Source organism: Saccoglossus kowalevskii, chromosome 2 (assembly GCF_978046115.1).
Source record: "Saccoglossus kowalevskii chromosome 2, keSacKowa6.1, whole genome shotgun sequence".
In the NCBI taxonomy this organism is placed as follows: domain Eukaryota; kingdom Metazoa; phylum Hemichordata; class Enteropneusta; family Harrimaniidae; genus Saccoglossus; species Saccoglossus kowalevskii.
In genome coordinates this window covers 23162067-23182561 of record NC_140642.1, presented here as the reverse complement: position 1 = coordinate 23182561, position 20495 = coordinate 23162067, and the positions used below count along the sequence as shown (strand labels likewise).

General features: G+C 35.7%; 1 protein-coding gene across 1 annotated transcript; it reads right to left on the bottom strand.

Annotated features, from left to right (window-relative positions):
- Positions 1-8040: 8040 nt before the first annotated feature.
- Positions 8041-19402, bottom strand: LOC102804362 (putative 2'-deoxynucleoside 5'-phosphate N-hydrolase 1). The gene is made up of 5 exons (XM_006824782.3): positions 19321-19402; positions 12336-12498; positions 9017-9082; positions 8491-8604; positions 8041-8322 (listed from the first exon to the last, which is right to left on the bottom strand). The coding sequence occupies exons 1-5, from the start codon at positions 19327-19329 to the stop codon at positions 8213-8215; spliced, it is 462 nt and encodes a 153-aa protein (XP_006824845.1). The 5' UTR covers positions 19330-19402; the 3' UTR covers positions 8041-8212.
- Positions 19403-20495: the final 1093 nt, after the last annotated feature.

Sequence of the window (20495 nt, the reverse complement as noted above, 5' to 3'; positions counted from 1 at the left end):
ATAAGCATATTATTTCATTTTCTAGTAAATAAATTATTGAGCAATATTTGCCACAAGCAATATGATTTGGTAATTTATATATGATGTTATTATTAGTACATATGCCACTGACAACACCAGGGATGTATGTGAGTACCTACAATTGTTTTTAAATCTAAGATGAGATCAAACCATGTGACTAATAGTAAATCAATTTCCAAAGATTAGTGCACACAAACCAAATTTGAAATCAATGTGGTTAGTTTTTCTAAAACGTTTAAATTGACAACACATTTCAAAATCATTCAGTTCAAAATCATTTTTAAAACGTTTTATATATTTTTGTCAGTGAATTGGTTATATACTTTTACAAAACGTCACATAATATCTCACTCTTCTATTTATATCGGTTATATTGACATGTGTACAAGGAACAAAACAAAATGATCAATTTTAGCAACAAATTACATTTTATCATCATTTTACAATTTGTCATCTATGCACACAATACCGAGTTAGTAGTAAAGGTGTTTCTATAACATATGAAATTAGGTATGCGCATAATTAACACTGGATCACCCAAATACGTTAAACCATAAGCATAAAACTAGGTTAGTATTAAATATGTATATATATTAGACTTATGTCAGTAATATATGTGTATATCATGCTGCCACAGTTTTTTCAGATTGCCTGATAAGTTTGATAAAAAGAGAATTCGCATTTTTTCAAATTTTGCATGGCTACCACACCTTGTAACCAATCTCAAAAAGAATTTCAAAAATAAGGAGCACTGACATACCCTTCCAATAATCCAAACTCAGCAGTCGTGTAATGGGCATATAATACTATAACAATATACAAAACATATTTACACACATAAATCAACGTACACGTGTACAGAAACGAATAGTCTTGGAGAACAAATAACTTTAATACACATGGTACACGCAAAAAAAGGCATTTTATGAAATTTTCCTAGTTTAGTAAATTTCTTAAATGCGTGTGTTTTTTTGCGCATTACATAATATTTGAGAATATATCAAAGTGTTCATGATCGACATAGTAACTCAGTACGTGTCCATCTAAAAATGGTAAGATGACGTCATACTGTTTTTGTGAATTTTAGTTACAGGGGGAGACGTGTTGTTATTCATTAGCTTATTGATTAGAAAGAAGTAATGGCAGTCATGTATCATCGCATTAGTGGATTAACCTAGAGTCACGTTATAATCAGGAGAAGCCAGGTGTATCAACCACCCCCCCCCCACTCAGGATCCATAGGGGGCCGCATGCGCGTTCCCATTTTCTCGGGAAAGGGGGTACTTTTTGACGATCTGTTTCGGGAACATTTTCTCGAGAAAATCGTAGAAAAGGGGGTATTTTTTGCTTGTTTTCCCGAGATTCTCAAAATAGGGGGTGTATTTCAAAACACTTCCCGAGATATACAAAAAAGGGGGGTTTAAAAGGAGTTCTAGACTGAAAAGTTCCCTAGATAGGGGGTGAAATTCATCGGAAAAGCCCGTGAAAGGGGGGGGGGGTAAATTTTCTTCTTTTTCCTAGATAGGGGGGGTAAAAAAAATGAGGGAACAAGCATAGGCCCCGCCTAAATATAGGGTGTGGGGGGGGGGGGTCAACCACCGACAAGGACACTTGCTACAGAATTTATAATATAATTTTATTTGAGCGTCAACTATTGTTCTACAAGACTGTCAAGGGTAGTTACAGAGGTCAGCCACCTAAAAATTGTCTGCATAGACAGAGTTGGCCACTTGATTTGCCTACTCGTAAATGTGCAGTTTAACACGGGCCTCTCTCATATACAATAGGATGTGGACATCTCAGCTGATTAACCAGTCATTGCCGGGTATTTTCATTCATTCATTTCATTGATTTCATTCTAAAATGTTGATATAATCAAGTATACTTCCAATATTTCGAATTTCTGAAAATGTTTTATAAATTCCTTCTTTAATTGCACATCCTGTGTCATAATTGCTGACTAATAAAATGATATAACCTAATTAATAGCGTGGTTTGTATAACTGTAATTCTGCGACTACTATGTTGTATGTTCTAAAAACTCGCCATTCAGTAACTGTGAACATTGTTACTTTAGGGGAACTGCATCAGTATTTGTCGTAGTAGTTGCGGTAGCTGAAACAGCCATAGTTCTGCTTCTCCAGTGTACAACCTGACACAGTTGTTCCCTCACCCTCTGATTGATTCATGTAGAATTCATTTCGACAAGTGTAAATAACTCTTTATAGGCCTCTGGTGATAGAATGTAATGCCACGCAAGGGCATTCCATCAACTGACACATCTAATCTGAAGATGTGTGTCCAGGGAGAAACATCTAAGTACATACGATTAGTTTCCAGATTGAAAACACAATATGACACCTGCGTAATGTACAATATTATTAAACTCTTGGTTTAAACATAATGGCATGGCATGGTATGCTAATAGCGTTATGTTGTAGCAACCAGGATGGGATGGACCAAAGACTCATGGGTAATTGCATGAAAAATTGCCACTAAAGTGTCTTGAATAAAGTCCCTCTATAAGGATCATTTTCTAGAAATGATCCTTAGTTAGGCTCAAAACTGCAGAAAGAAATACAGAAAGAGGTCTTAGCATCTGCTCAATTGCTTCATGCCTATCAGTCTTCATGTACAGAAATACTTTGTGCCAACTATTGTATAACCTCTTCTGGAATCACGTTGTATCATCTTAATATTTATCTTAATAATCATCACAGGAAGAACATTGTACAAGACCTGAGAAAGAACAAGAACAACATACTTTGTTACATATATGTATATACTTAATATTTTATGAGAATATACACAAAGGCAGAATAATGATGGTATCAACCAACGTAAGCAGAGGTCGATACGACAAGTACTTCCCGAGGGCATACTTTGCGTTATTTTCGTGGTAATTTTTTCCTGTGTGTAGTAATAATTATAGGCCGATATGACAACGAAAGACATTTTCCGTTGTGCGAACATGTGTGTTATATTTCTCCTGCGTCCAACAATGAAAGTGTGTTCAATGTGACATCCATAACCATATCAGAGAATAGGCGAAATCAACAGTCAGTCACATGTGAACAGACAACTCAGGATGGAAGGACGGATATATGATATGTAGGTCTTACCTTATTATAAGATAATAAATGTATGGTTTCGAAATTAGTTCTGAAGATATAGATCGTCAAACACTCACTCCACAGACGAGTATGTTATCTTGTGGGCATAACTCAAAATCAGAGGCACACAAAAACTTCTATGGAACGTCTCATTTTTTAGCTTATTCTGTTGTGAATATATGGTGTAACATCTGCTAACCATGGTAAATGAACCAAAATAACATCAGTTTCAATTTGATGTTGTTTAACCGAGTTTCTCTTGTTTTCATTAGAATACGTGAGTATATTTAATGAACTTATCAGAGTGTAACTGCGTGATTCACAACAGAAAAAGAACTGATTAACATGAAAATACTATACACACTTCAGCTATGGAGAAGCTGACACATGTAATCTTTCTTTGGAAGCTTTGGAGGGATGCAGTTACCGATTGAATAGCTGCACAATGATGGACACTAAAAACTAGGTAAATTCCAGGGGGCACAACCATCTGATCAGATGATATTAAGACCACAACTGATGGTTCTTCCTTCTTCACAACAAGTGTGAGTTTGATCCTGTCAAGATAAAAATTTACACATTACAAAATCATTGTGAATCATATCATTCTAATATTGACTGTGAGATGCTTATGTCATTCGGCCATTATATACTCTGTGGGGTGAAGATAGCCAAAATTATATACAGGAAAAATGAACAAATTTGTGTAAGTTGTGAACTAGATTTCTTTGAGGGTGACGTTATACTGTAAATTTGTTTTTGCCTTGTTCTATGTATTCTGATTTAGTATTTTTTTTAATTAATATAGCTATTTTTGTTAATTAATATAATATAGTTGCAAGTTTTCTTGGATTTGTTTTCACCTCTCCCAGCGTTCCTACTGGTATTAATTTAGAATGTTGTCTATATGCTTTACTTTACTGCATTATGCAGAGTGACATACATTATGTTCTAAAGGGCATGGCATCGTATATTAATAGCACAGCTGACAATGCAATAACAAATAAAAATATAATCCTTGTGAACGACAAGCTGTCAATACATTGGATAATAATATTCAATAATTATTAATTAGCTAATAATCAATATATTGATTTAGAAAACAATTCAAACAGCTTAGGGGAACTTTATACAATCTTACTAATTAGAGTTATGATAAATAAATCAATCAATCAAACAAACAAACAAATATTTATTCAATAATTACAGATTCAGGCAAGATGTTACCATGTGTACTGCGTATCCCCTTTCTTTTCGGTTATACCTGCATATTTAAACTAATTTAAATACCCACTGGAAACGCCCATTCCATTAAATACTGCACAGAACATATCAAGGACATCATCCACTAATCATCATCCAATAATGTACAGTGAAATTATATTGATAAATAATGAATTTTTAGTTAATTAAATAATTGTTTACAACACCATGATCAAATACATTAATGCTAAGGTGACTGACAATAAATGTAATATTATTTTCTTATGTGTTGTATACAAATCATGCAATTTTGTTAACATATAAAATATATATATTAATCCATAATTTCTGCAGCTGACCTGACATTTTCACGTAAGGAAATCAAAAGTTAAACCCTTGAAATGTCACTAGTCATATCTCTAGTACATGCATTTCAATGTCGGGTATCCATATTGAAAGGTACCAAGCAGACATAGCATTTTAGGATACTGTGTAAGACTTTTTATATATTGAATAAGTCATTTAATATAGACGAAGTCAGATTGGAGTTTGAACACTGTCCTTTGTTGTAGTCTCCAGACTCTTGCTTTAGGAGTAGGCTTGAGATGAATCCATCTGTAATCCAGATTTCTCTCAAGGAAGGCTGGGAGGCGAGCAGTATTCTGTTCCCGCACTCTACAACATTCAGCACAAATCTGTCCAATATAAAGGTATTTGCCAAAAAGAACATTCAAAAGTAATTTCAGATCAGCCCAAGAATGGAATTTTTATTCTTGGATGCTGATGAATCAGTGGATCATGTAACGCCTGTGGTTCACCCCTCAAACACAGCCATTGGTTTCTTGCGATCTGACACAACATTAATATCTTTTACTCTCGCAATGGTTTGAGCTCTGATGGAATGGAAGTCACTGAGTCCCCGAGTTGATCACCTCTAGTTCTAGCCTTTTCATTTACTTTATTTGACATACCATCATCCATACTTCTACCAGATTCACTTATTTTCATCGAGATATCATCTGTACCGAGTCGGTGCAGCAGGAGGCGGGTGAGATTTTGTGGCTAAAACGTTGGGTTAGACTGAAATACGATATTAAGCTGAGTGCTTATAATATCTATTGGTGCTATTTCACATAAGATTCCTCAAAGACATACCTCAAGCAGTGTCTGCAAATATGCATGACAGACCAAAACAAGTCATTGTCAATGACACGTCCCCGTTCCGTTCATATTTGAGTGACATATACATTCAAAGCAGATCATGACCGAAATGCACCTGCATATGTACAACACATTGTGCTAAATCTGAACAAAATCCATCCATGCATGACTGAGATCCGGTTCTGGAATTGTGAAAATACGTGATTTTGATGCATTTTCGGCCTTAAAATGGCCATCATTCCGCTATTGTTAAGCAGATCATGAAACAAATGCACATATCTATTTGTGACATGATGTACCATGTGTGTGTGAAGTTTGAACTTGATCAATCCAGACATGTCTCGGATACGGATCCAGAACTGAATTCTTTAAAACAAAATGGCAGCCAGTCGGCTATTTCGAACTTGATCCGGAAAAAAAAATGATGTGCATCAAGGTCCTATTATGTTTAATGTATGTATCAAATTTGAATGAAATCCGTCCATGCATAACTGAGATCCGGGTCCGGAATGGTGAAAATGTGCGATTTCAATGCATTTTCGGCCTTAAAGCGGCCGCCATTTGGCTATCGTTAATGAGATCATGAAACAAACACACATACATATTTGTGACATGATGTACCTTGTGTGTGTGAAGTTTGAACTCGATCAATCCAAGCATGTCTCAGATACGGATCCAGAACTGAATTCTTTAAAACAAAATGGCCGCCAGTCGGCCATTTCGAACCCGATCCAACAAAAAAATGACGTGCATCAAGGTCCTATTATGTTTAATGTATGTACCAAATTTGAACAAAATCCGTCCATGCATAACTGAGATCCGGGTCCGGAATGGTGAAAATGTGCGATTTTGATGCATTTTCGGCCTTAAAATGGCCGCTATTCGGCTATCGTTAATCGGATCATGAAAAAAATGCATGTGCATATGTCCCATATAATGTGTGATGTATGAGTGAAGTTTGAACTTAATCGGTCCATGCATGTTCGAGATACAGGTGATCACGGACGGACAGACGCACGCACGGACGGACGGACGGACGGACGCACACAGGGCAAAACATAAGTCCCCGTTTTCGGACTGCGTCCGAACGGGGACTAAAAAGCAAAGTATTATCAGAACAAACCACGACTTGGCATAATATACAAGTTGGATGACGGCACAGGCAGAGTTGTAATCACCTCCTGAACAGCATAAGCCCTGTGATCCTATAATCCACCTCAAGTAGCATTTCATTAGCAGACACAGAGAGAGAATGCAAGTGATCACTTATCGCATCGTCCAAATCACAGTTTGATGGTGCTGACTCATTGCCAAGTTTGATTGGATGCGCCTGTTGAAAACGCGCTCAATCAAATGCTGTGTAACATTGCGCGATAAGCTAAAGAATGAAATGGCGACGTGTAGCACAGTTACTTCAAAATTCTTCTAGTAACCGTGTGTGTTTAGGTGGTTTGCCAAACCAAAAAAACGGCACTGAATTTTTTCACCCAGTTTACCACAATTTTTGATGCCAATGTTGCAGGCTGTTTGAGGCATACTTCGTCAGCAAAGTGACAAATATATATGTCGACCATGTTTCAACAAAGTAATGAAACTGTCAACTCTGGAAGAGTTGCACAATTTTCGTGATTTGCCACTCCCTGTCCTCGTTGCACCAAACTCATCCTTTTCAGCTAGTAATGCCTCGGTGAGGCTTTTTATCTTGAATAACTGCATGATCTGTTCTGCCTGGGTCGCCATTAAAAAAACGGTCTACTATATTTTGATACAAAATAGCTGATTGGCTGTTTATATTTTTGCCGCGTCTCTCCTCCTTGTCGATCAGGGAGTCTATTAAACACACACTGTAGTAGTTCAATATGCCAAAGTTAGTTTGGAGGGATGACCCAAAACAAACGTTCATTGGCCGGATGATGATGCACTTATGATAGCTTCTAAGTGGATGGTGTAGGACAGCAAGTACTGATGATGTTATAATAGATGTTGAAGAAGACATCTCGATGTATGTGCCAAATATGAATAAAAATGGTCCATAAGCCTTGGAGATATAGTATGGTCAGAAACCAAGATGGCCACCAGTCAGCCATTTTTGACCTGATCGCAAAAGGAATCCTCATAGACAAAGCATGCATAAAATACCACATTTTCAAAAAAAACAAAATGGCTGCAAGTCAGCCATCTTGGATTGAATAAGTAAACCACTGCATGTTCATTTGGCACATGCAACAAAAAAACAGATTTGGTCCAAAGGGTTCTGAAATATGATTTTGTAAGGACAGACGAATGAACGGTTGGGAAGGAGACCAAATTATAATTCCCATTTTGAACTTTGTTCGAACAGGGACTAAAAAAATAATTGACTATTTGCATTAGCAAGTAACTCATTGCAAAAATTCATCTCTCTTGTATAAAAATAAATAGACGCCAAAGAGGGCGCCATCACACACATAAAAACAAAAAGAATGCACTATATCATTACAGGGGATGCTGTTCACAATACTACACAATTCCACCTTGATTGACACATCAAGAGCATGAAACATTGTTTCAGTTAAATTTATTGATATAACTGCATCCCAACAATATAGAAAGCATTTTGCAATAGAAAGTAATGTACATTCTACAACATTCAATATATAGATCTTCAAAAAAGTAATATTTACTACTATGACATTATACACCACAATAATAGATAATAATTTTCACAGAAAGCATCACAGGGCAGCAAAATAATCTTTGAATATTTTAGGTAATTCTTCTTCTTTGTAATCAAAGACTTTGATAGAATCCCCGTCATGTGCACCTCGAATCATACAGGACAGCTCTTGGGAATGAAAAAAAAAAAAAAAAAAAAAAAAAAAATGGTGGTAACATTTCAAAAAATACTCCAATAGATTCATATATGTCTGCATTATAAAATGTATATTATTTTAACATCTTGAAAAAATATTTATTTGTTTTCATTTTCACAACCACTACACATTGTACTCACTTTTTCCTGGGTTTGTTGGTCTGTACAGACAGAGAATTTTCTTCTTCATAGCAACAGCTCTACCAATTTCATAGCCAACTCCAAGAGATGGTTGTGTTACTTCAGCTACAACAACTTGAAATAATGAACAGTAAAAACTGATTCTATTTGGGTGTAACTAAGGTTTCATCAGTTGAGTGTTTACAGTAGATGCAGATAAAGTAAAATGATGAATATTCATATATATGATAGTTACACAGAAGGAGATAAATTAATAAACTCAGTTCAACAGCATATCAGCTGTTTCTAGTTTGGAAACTATTCTTTTTCACACCTAAACATTTTTTTAAATAATTTTCTATTAATTAAAACATAGATTAAATTATGATGATTTTAAAGTAACTAGAGGTATTGATTAACATTTTTTGAAGAATCAGAAATAAATTATGCATGTGACATTTAAAAAAGCGTTAATTAGCCCAATGCGATATGAGTTGACGAACCCTCACACCCACCAAAATTCTATGAATGTAAGTGAATTACCCACCATTTGACGTCTCCAACCAGTCAATGTCTCGATCATGAATAAATTTAGCGTCAAGTTTTTCTGCTTCTGTAAAATAAAATCAAAGAAAGCTTAGAACGAATTCCCGTGTGCTGAGAGTATTAGAGACACAGTAAAAATTAATTCAAAATTACTTGCACTTGAGATATTGATGGAAAAGCTGAAAACTAATTATGCAAATCAGAAAATTAAAATGAACAGATTTGAGTGTAAAACTAATAAGATATGCGCAATGTAACAGACCATCTATGTACCAAGTTTTATTGAAATGTTATCAGAACCAAAAAATTATGAATTATTATGCTAATTAGGGAATTAATATGAACAGATTTTAACCCAAAACTGATCATATTTGTACATTGTCCTAGAGCATCTATGTACAAAGTTTCAATGAAATGTGATGATTAGTACTCGAGATATCAAGGAAAAAGCTGAAAATGAAAATAATTATGCAAATTAGGTAATTAATATACACAATTATTTACTCTAAAACTAATCAGGTCTCTGCATAGTCCTAGAGAACCTATGTACAAAGTTTCATTGAAATGTGATGATTAGTAGTTGACTATCAGTGGGAAAGCCGAAAATTTACTAATCATTATGCAAATTAGGTAATTAATATACACAGATTTTCATCCAAACCTAATCAAAACCTAGCATTAGTTCAGAGCATCTATGAACCAAGTTTCATTGAAATCCAATGAGTGGTTCTTCAGATGTCAGTGGAACAGTCATGGAACAGCTAAAAATCAGCTAATTATCATGCAAATTAAGTAATTAATATGCAAAGATTTTTACCAAAAACTAATCGAATCTGCGCATAAGGTCAGAACATCTATGTACCTAGTTTCATCAAAATTCAATGAGTGGTTCTTTAGATATCAGTGTAACAGTCATGGAACAGCTAAAAATCAGCTAATTATCATGCAAATTAGGTAATTAATAAGCATGGATTTCTACCAAAACCTAATCCAGAGCATCTATGCACCAAGCTTCATCAAAAACCGATGTATGGTTCTTGAGATATCAGTGGAACAGACGGACACACATACACACACACATACACATACAGACAAGCTAACTGCAAAGACTCCCATTGTGTGCTTTGCACACAGGAGTAAAAAAAAACAAGATATGATAGTGTTTTCAATTTTCTAGCTATGTCATTTACCGGTATATTGTCACATTTACTGGTGATATTTTAGTATCTGGTTTTTGTTACACTACCGTAAAATCTGTATTAGAAGCCGCATCCCTAATAGAAGTCGCACCCATACTTTTTGAACAATTGAGAACAAAAAATTCATCATTTCTCATATGTGTAGATGCTCTAATAGAAGCCGCATCCCCTCTGTTGCATTGTAACATTTTAATAGAAGCCGCGGCTTTTAATACAGATTTTACAGTACTTATTTTTCTAACTTATCTTTAAAGTGCAATAGTCATTCATTACATTATTTTCAAGGAGAGTCCCATGTGTGACATATACAATGTTTATAAATTCATTGTTTGTTTACATTTTTGTATGCATAGTGACAAGTTCTAAGCTTCGTTTCAAATTGCAAGAATGACATTGAATAGATCTTTTATGACATTCTTATAATAATAATATTGTTAATGGTATACAAATAAAAATATACGGTAATACATGGGAATGGCAAGCTGTTGGTCTTTTTATTTCCTTTCTACAAAAAACTGTATATATACCGGTTTATTATTTGATACAAATAATCAATAATTTAGATTAAAACAACATTGACACATCAGCAAGTCAATGAAATTTCACATCAAAACAAAAGGAAAGATTGAAGGCATGAAATATTAATAATGTAAATTAATTAAAATAAGTTTGAGCCTTTTCAAGCTCAACTACAAGTATGCAAATGCAATAAATTTACTATTTTATAATACTTTCATCATACACACGTAAGCAATTTCCTTCAGTCAAAACAGTGGTTGAAATACAACTGCAACATACAGAGTTGACTTGTTCTTCTATTATGTATCAGCAAATTATTGCACATCAATTATAATATAAAAATAATCATTTTAATAAACTATCACATACAAGTATCTCTGAGTAAGGTATATATAGTATTTTAATTTTACAGCATGAGGTATATATAACTATTTTAGTTTGGATGTCGGGGTATATATTTTTGATCAGTTTTGCAACTTGAGGTATATATAGAATTGTATTTGGTCAGCCTAATGTATATATCCTTTACCTCAAAATTCTTAACTGCCAATTAGCTCACTTCATCCAACTGTGAGGTAGAAACAAATATTTTTTTCTTTCACAAAGTGAGTATTTGACTGGGTTTCCAGTTTGAAATTTGCAGTTTTTTTTTCTATTGACTGAAACAGAAAATCACCCCCTCCCTCCCAAGGGGTAATATGATTGATAGAACCTTATTGAAATACATTGGCAGTTTATAGAAAATTTTTTTCTAGTTTTTAAGTTTGACAGCCTGAGGTATATATTGTAATTCAAAATGAAATAATCTAATAGAGGTCTACCCAAGGTACATGTACATATATACCGAGTATCAAATTGAACTAGCAGTTATCAGGAAGAGACCAAATAGCATTTTTTATAAAAAATGACAAAAAATATTCAAAAAGTAATGTAAATGAAAGTATTGTAACAAAGTGTTCAAATAAAGGTCCACCCAAGGTACACACATATCTAACCAATATGAGAGGTGGTTTTCATAACAGCATATTTCACTAGAAACGACACAATGTATAAATGTATAAAAGCAAAAGAGTTAGCAGTTTTAAAGGAGAAGTCATTTAAAGGAACAGTTGACACAGGAGGAGGCATGCCAAACAACGACGATGGAAAATCACCTATATCAACAGTTCCAAATGGGCTTTTTATCTCTGATCACATCAAAGCTAAAAATTCCATAAATATTATCATGGTACTGTGAAAGAGAAATAATCAGCTTTCACTAAACCTAAGTATTGGAGTACAATATGCAACTTGTATGTACAGTAATATCTAATCCTACCTTTCAAATTTAGCTAGTATATCAGTAAGTTGGCTTAATTTAAAACCAACAGAGCTTAATTATCAAAATAGTCTAGTACCATTTTAAATACATGTGCAGAGTAACCTGACAGTGAAATATTGAAATTATTGATGAAAATGATACTCACTGTTAGAACAAATAACCAGCTGAGAACGAGCAGTAGTTAATTTACACCGGAACTGTATTGTATATACTAGTATTATGAACATTAATAAAAATACACAAAGTGTTACAATTTTTAATTAAATGAGATTGAATGTTACCTTTTTCAATTTCAACTTTCCCAACATGTTCTGTCAGTACCTCCCCATATTCCTGTAGTTGTTTAATAATTCTGGCATAGAGATTGGCATCTTGGCGGCCGCCGTGTATACTTCCACAAAAATATATATTTAGACTCATTTTGTACCTTGTCCTGAATAAAAGCTGGAAGAGTGAATGTTCAACCACATCAATTTATCAGGTTGTCAGAAAATGGTCACACCTATTTAACCCAAGGGGTGGTTCCGCATTTATCATTAGTTTGGCAATGGTCACAACCATTTTTATACAGGGGGGTGGTAGCATATCATTTATTTATAGAAATTGATTCCATGGGAAACAAATATACAAAAACATATTTTGATACTAATCAATATTGGTGATCAATATAAAACATCAACAGAACTCTAGCACCCAATTAAAATCTAAAACGTCGTTATTTTTCTTCAATAGAAACCGAAAAGAATGCAGCTTACTTCAGATTTACTCAAATTTGTGTGCTAGTATACATGAACAAATGTTGATATATAAGTAGTGAATTGTTTCAGAATATTATAAAAACATTATGGTAGTCAAGTAATGCACTCCCACAAAACAAAATAAAGAACACCTACTAGAAACAAATTTTGTTCTTGTCTTTGAAAACTCAACTTCATCACTAAAATTGTTCATATCTATAACGCATTTCAATCAAGGAATGAAAATGCCATTTGATATGTAACACTTGCTTTATCCTATTAACAACTAACTTTTTTTTGTAGTAGTAGTTATCACAACTAATCTTTATCGCTATTAACTGATAGAAACATTGTATTTCTAAGGATGCAATAAAGTTATTATTATTATTATTATTATCTAAGTGATAAGTAGGCATTACCCGGTATGTCAAATATTTTATGAGGTCGCATATTCCCTTTGGTCAACCAAAGTTATGTATCTATAATGAACATATATGAGGTAGGTCTACTTGAGATAACTATATATTCAATAGCAAAACAATCAGACTTTTCAAGAAGAAGTCAAAAATGTAAAAAATGTACACGGACACCGACCGGACGAACGATGAAAGACAGATGACGAAGGACAATCGGCAATATTAAGGTTGTACAATGCACAATACTCCAAAGCGGTCGTCAATTTGGCGCAAAACACAATTTATATTTCCACATGGTGAATTGCGAAGCATTGTGATATCGCATCTATCAGAATATTTTATGTTATCTTCAGCTTTACCACGCTTTTTTTCAATAAACTGAATCATGGATATACTAATTGTCAAGGTTATATTTTTTTTGTCTCCACAAATCAAATTTAAGTACCACTAAATACGCCCCTAATTAGACTTCCCTCAGTGTGTATCTTTTAGCGCCAGCATAAAATGTAGAAGCACTTAGTTTGAAAGGAATATAGTTTATTAGTATACATACTACAATGTACGGAAATATACAATTTATTGGAAAGTTCAAAGGTAAAACCATCTTGCCTTTTCAAAGTATAATGGGGATGTCAAATTCAAATTTGACTTGTTCCAATTATAATCAGACACAATGAGGTTATACTGATAAAGATAAAATAATAATAATATTGATATAAACGAAAACAATAGAAAACAGTTACGTTAACAGTTATGTTAAACAGTTACGAAGAGGGCTGAAATACCCACAAAATAACAGGAAAGTAACCAAGCTACTAGAAACAATGTACCGGGTACGACAGTTATGCACTGCGTTTTATGTCAAAGGGGTATTACCTGCACTTGAGACTCAAAGTAACAAGCTCTTCAAATGTCCAGTCTGTGAGATATCGGCATAATATGTCACACATCAAAAAGTCAATTTGAAAAAAAAACAAACTGAGGCAGATGTAGATGCATGGTATCAAAACATTTAAAATATACTTGTATTTGGAATGGAAATATTATGTTCAAATGAAATATTCTAGTATCACACTACAAGTAATTGTAATTAAATAACACACAACAGATGACATACTTCAACACAAACATCTAAAACTGAAGTGACAAGTCATTGAAAATGACACAGTCCCCGTTAAATTTTTGAAAGTTCTCTTTTTGCTCGTCATATTAAAGCGGAGGGGTTGTTGTGAGCGTGTCCTTGAAACTTGAGTTCCAAGTGGCGTATACAACAGATTGTTTATTTACATCAAAACATGTGTTCCGTGTAGTAGTAATATGGCCAAAAATAAAAACAGCCGTTATTCGGCCATCTTTGATCTGATTATGAAACACACTGATATGTATGATGTATGTACCAAATACGAATGAAAATGGTACATAAATTGTGGAATATAGTAGTAAGGCCAAAAAGTCAGATGGCTGTCAATCGGCCATCCTTGACTAGATTTTGAAACAAATTGTCATGGACATGCGTCCTAACATGTATAAAGTACATGTATGTGCCAAATTCGAATGAAAACTGACAGAGCACGTTCAAGATACCGCATAAAAAAAACAAGATGCCTGTCAGTCGACCATCTTTGATCCAATTGCGAAATAAATCGTCATGGACATGTATCCTAACATGTATAATCTATGTACCAAGTTTGAATGAAAACTGACAAAGCATGTCCAAAATACAACATTTTCAAAAAACAAGATGGCTGCCAGTCGGCCATTTTCAATCGAATCGCTAAACCACTGCATGTGCATATGTCCCACATAAAGTACTAGGCACATGCAAAGAATGAACGGAATCGGTCCAAGGGATTCTGAGATACGACTCCGGACGGACGCACAGACGGAGACCGAATTATAAGTCCCCGTTTTGAATTGGGGGCATTTCGCCCAATTACCACTTCGCCCGAACGGTTTCGCCCGATTACCTGTTCGCCCGATTACCATTTCGCCCGATTGCCATTTCGCCCGATTACCAGTTCGCCTGATTCCTTGTATGTTTGGTATTTACGTGTAGTCAAAACAAGATAACGTAGAAGTCGAAATTTGTTTTTATAAGGTGACAAATGTGAAGTTTACAACAGGGTTGTAACGTAATTTTATGCCATTGCGGCCATCTTGTGTGGGTCATTTGTGTATTGGGAGGAAACAATGAGTTGAGGGACAGTCACACCTTTTTGTTTGATGGTGGTAGTTCCTTTAGTTAAATGCCAATATAATACCCAAAGTTCGGAGACCGTCACAATTACTTGATTGCAGAACCACCTTTTATTTAGGCCAGTGATCTCGATAATAAAGACACCGTGTCAGGAACATTCGATGTACTAGTCAGGGCTTTTTTAGATAATGTTGACTGTGGTCGATTTCATGTTAGACAATTAATCGTTTCGCAACTATTAAATTTGAAAGCAACTTTCATGATTATCATGATTGGGCCCGGGGTTTAAGCAATGTGCCCACTTGAAAATGAAATAACTGCAACCTCCCGGAGTTCTTGAAATTAAAAAAAAATAACAAAAGCTAATATGCCCAGTGTAAAAATAAAAAGCATTTTAAAAGTTTGTGTACATGCATTTTACTATTTAAAAAACAAATTCATTGAAAACAGTAAATCACTTCACCACGTAAAACTTGCATTTATTTTGTAATGAAAGATTAGCACAGAGATAAACCCCATTAACAGCGGTACACTTTCGTAATAAAAGATTAACACTGGGAGAGACTCCGTTAACAGCGGTACACTTTCGTTATAAAAGATTCAAGCGAGAGGGTCGTCACCTGCGCACGCGCAAGAATTGAGTCCCAAGCGACGATAACAACACACGCTGAACGCAAAGGTTCATGCGTAGACGCTTGTTTGTAAACAATGACACGCTATGGCCATCTGACGCATGCGCAGGTGACGACTCCCCCGCTTTAACACTGGGGTAGGCCCCGTTAACAGCAATACACCTTTGTAATGAAAGATTAGCACTGAGATAAACCCCATTAAACAGCGGTACACTTTCGTAATGGAACACTGGGACACGCCTCATCATCAGCACAATGTTAAAAAGAAAAAAAATCTGAAATGTGAAATCCTATTGTATTCAGGTAAACGAATCTTTGCCAACAAAGACCCTACTCAACTTCTGTAGACAAATCTATGTAACTCACCGTAGTCCTAGTATTTTTATTTTTATATTTCCATTGAACAAGCCAATGGAATCAACACATGAGTGAAAGAAACACAGACAACATATTTATTGTAACATTTATTGTATACACACATTCGTCAGTTTAAAACATTTTCAAGTATGACTGTCAATGGCCAATTTAGCGTCATTTTTCACATGACGTTTGCCGAATGCACACATATAGCACGTAATATGTGTGTTGAAATATCACCATGACCAAGTGTTAAATCATTATTCCATTATGACACAATATGTAAATATCTTTAGACTCTACAAGATAAAAAAGAAATGAAATATTTATTATTTCGGAGTGTCTCGTGCCACGGGCGTGGCAGGAGACAATGTGGCTATTGCCACGTCCCGGAAGTAAACGTACCGACGTTCTATGTGTAGTTTTGGCCGTCATATACAGATTTTTCACCATCGATGTTTGGATAAAATACTATAACAGTAGTGTCGTTGGCAGAAATAATTTCAATTTGCGCACTTTATACCGAAATGCGAAGTCCAACCATTGACCGAATCTTTGTACGCCCTCTGGTGTTTGGAACTTGGAACACTACGTTTACCTAAAGCCAACCTCGGCATTTATCAACTTGACTAATAAAACTCTCGAATCACCGTCGACGTTTTAATAAAATACTGTTACAATAGTTTCATTGTTGTGTACGGTAGAAATAATTTTAATTCGCGCATTTTATACCAGTGTAATAATTGCATCGGTTAACGGTTAACGACTAAATAAATGGGGGAACATGTAAAAAAATTTTAATGTACTATGCTAAGTTTCGGGAAAATTTCAAAGTAATCATGGTGTAATTGCGTCGATTAACGACTTGTATAACAGGGAAATAGTGTAAACGTACCACACAGTCAGTTGTAAAAGTAAATGTGGAAATACTGTGCTAAGTTGCAAGGTTTTTTCTCTAAAAAAAAACCAGGTCGCAATGACAATGAATGTACCGTAAAATCTGTATTAGAAGCCGCATCCCTAATAGAAGTCGCACCCATTCTTTTTGAAAAATTGAGAACCAAAAAAACATCATTTCTCATATGTGTAGATGCTCTAATAGAAGCCGCATCCCCTCTATTGCATTGTACCATTTTAATAGAAGCCGCGGTTTCTAATACAGATTTTACAGTACTATTGATATTCGTCGTGCCACAAGCGTGTTCATGCTCTCTGTTATACGCTCACTTTCAATTATAAAACCTGTTTTATTATTCAGATAAAATAACTTGGGTTTTCATTCGTACAGTCGATGGCCTCGTCGTCATAATTCAAAGTACCAAATGTTGCATATTATTGAATATTGGTAATTCCCAGTTACATTTAACATTAACCATTTCTCTGACTGTAAAAAAAGAGGAAATAATATATTATTGGTACTATATAAATTGTATTTAAAACTTTAAAAATACGGTAACGACGTCGTGATTTGCGAGTTTTATTAGATTGATAAACGCCAAGGTTGGCTTTAGGTACTACTTAGTGTTCCAAGTTCCCAACACCGGAGGGCGTACAAAGGTTCCGTCAATGGTCAATCTTTGCATAAAATGCGCGGATTGAAATTATTCTGCCAACGACACCACTGTGAAAGTATTTTATTCAAACACCGTTGGTGAAACAAGTGAAAAATCTGTGTATGACGGCCGATGCATACCTGTCCCATTGCCTGTCGGCCACCCCTGGGCCCTCTATTGTGAATGAGGATGACTACCCGCAATGGCGGACATCAGTTGCAGTGTTTGCATCGGCAAGAAAACCCTGACTAAAATGCGATCATATGGTAGATTTTATGCATTTTACCAGATGTACATTTCGAATCGAAACCCCCAGTAGGCCTACTGTGTAACATCGGTAAATCGGGCGAAAAGGAAAACAGACGAACCGGTAATTGGGCGAACTGGTAATCAGGCGAAGGAGTTCGGGCGAAGTGGATTTCGGGCGAAGTGACTGTATCCCCCCGTTTTCGGACTTCGTCCGAACGGGGACTAAACATCTGATAGGCAAAGAGAATTATTGTACTGGAAAATTGTTATAGCTCCCTCTAGTGGCGGTGAAAATGATATTTCGTTCTGGCATGGAAGGAGTATCTTCCATGAATCTGAAGAGTACAAGTAGATTAAATACGATGCCAGAATAAATAACCTTGATTTATAATTTGTGATGGTATTTGAAAGATATTACGTAGTTACCAAAACTACATCGAGTATTCCGCTGGGTCAACCTTCTCTAACGTTGTAGTACGAGACCGAGTATCCTCGGGGGCGGAGCTACGTCACGGACGTTCTACGTTGCTAAGACGCGCACCATTGTACCACGTATTTCTATGAGCTTTGTGCGCGCTGCTGTGGAACGCCGGTGGAGCCGGTGAAAACTCGAGAAAACAACACAAACTCAACTTTGAAGTAATCCCGAACAACCAAATTCATATATGTTACACACGTAGGGCTAATCTTGTTACACTGTTCAGGGGACTCTCAACAACCATCCCAAAGTACCGTTTTCTGCGAGTTGTTGGTCTTTGTTTTCACCGCGAGGGTTGCCAGGCGGTAGAGAATGCCCGGATGTCCGTCCCAGAGGATTCCCAGGACTACGACCCTGATAGGCGACGCCGATACTACCAACGAGTCGTTAATGTGACGCGTGCCCGGGACGAATGTTGCAAACGAAATGGGTTCTATCGCTAATTAGTGCATCAACTAATTTTGAATATGCTTTCACTTTTTTCATGATCGTGTTTTGTCGCCTCTAGGTGGCCGGCAGTGTATACTGAATGAAAATGACGACCACAACCAAGGCGGCTATACGAGCCAAAGCTATGATCCAGCACACAGTCCCTCAAGGTGTTGAGGGGCTGTGGATACAGATATGATAACCTTTAAACCCCCTACCTGTATCATTCACGTGTTCGCCTGAGACGGGGAAATATGGAAATCATTCGCACAGCATTCTGGGCATCATCGCGTTTGTGTCAAAGAATGCGTTTATTCCGGTATTTCGTTTTTACGATTCAGCCGTTGGTGGCGCGTTCAAGAAACCAAGAGAGATACAGTCAGTTTATAACCATAATCCTGGAACTATATACATAATAAACATTGTTCCAGGGTCGCAGAGCTGTGAACAGCAATAGCCTATCCGAGGTTGACCATTTGAAATCTGGAAGATTTGTTTTAAAAAAATCACAATTCGACACCGAGTAAAAACATATGGCATCCAATGCGAAAAAAAAAAAATTGCACTGGTTAAACTCTTCCACATACCTCGTTGAACTCAAATATTCGACCCCTAATTTATGTCTTCGTTTCAGTTATATTACTAAAGAGACAACACATCTTTTATTCATTCTTTTTTCACAAAAACGTCTGATTGAATCAGAGTTTGCCGTTTGTTTTTCACACATGTCTGGCTGATTATTATCTAGCTGGTTGCAATAGTTTGATTCAAAATGTCCAGCCATTCATTGCCGGTTCTTATGATTAAAGTGCTTGGCGTACATGTGCACTTTATTCTAGTATAGCGACAATTTTATCCAGACTCCTCACTTTGTCCTCATCTGTATTTTTGGCATTCCAGAGCTAATCACATTAAAACTTCACAAACATTGGGATATGTATGCATGCCCATTTGTTTTTAAGATCAGATTTAAAATGTTATAAAGTAGTGTATGGATAGATTTTGTTCAAACTTGTATTGAATGCTATGCAACCTTGATACATGTCATTTTGCTTGTTGTATCGGATTTAAAATGGCCAACTGGTCACCATTTTGTTTTAATTAAATTTGGTTCCAGAGCTGTATCTCGGCCATGCTTTGATCGATTATGTTCAAACTTTATGGCCAACAAATGGCTGCTGTTCCAAAAACAGTTGCAGAACTCTGACGTGCTTTGACCAATCATGTTCAAACATCATTTATACATCAATTCAATTCATTGGTTAAAGCAAGGGAGTCGTCACCTGCGCATGCGTCAGATGGCCATAGCATGTCACTGTTTACAAACAAACGTCTACCCATGAGCCTTTGCGTTTTAGCATGCATTGTTATCGCTTGGGGCTTGATTCCTTTG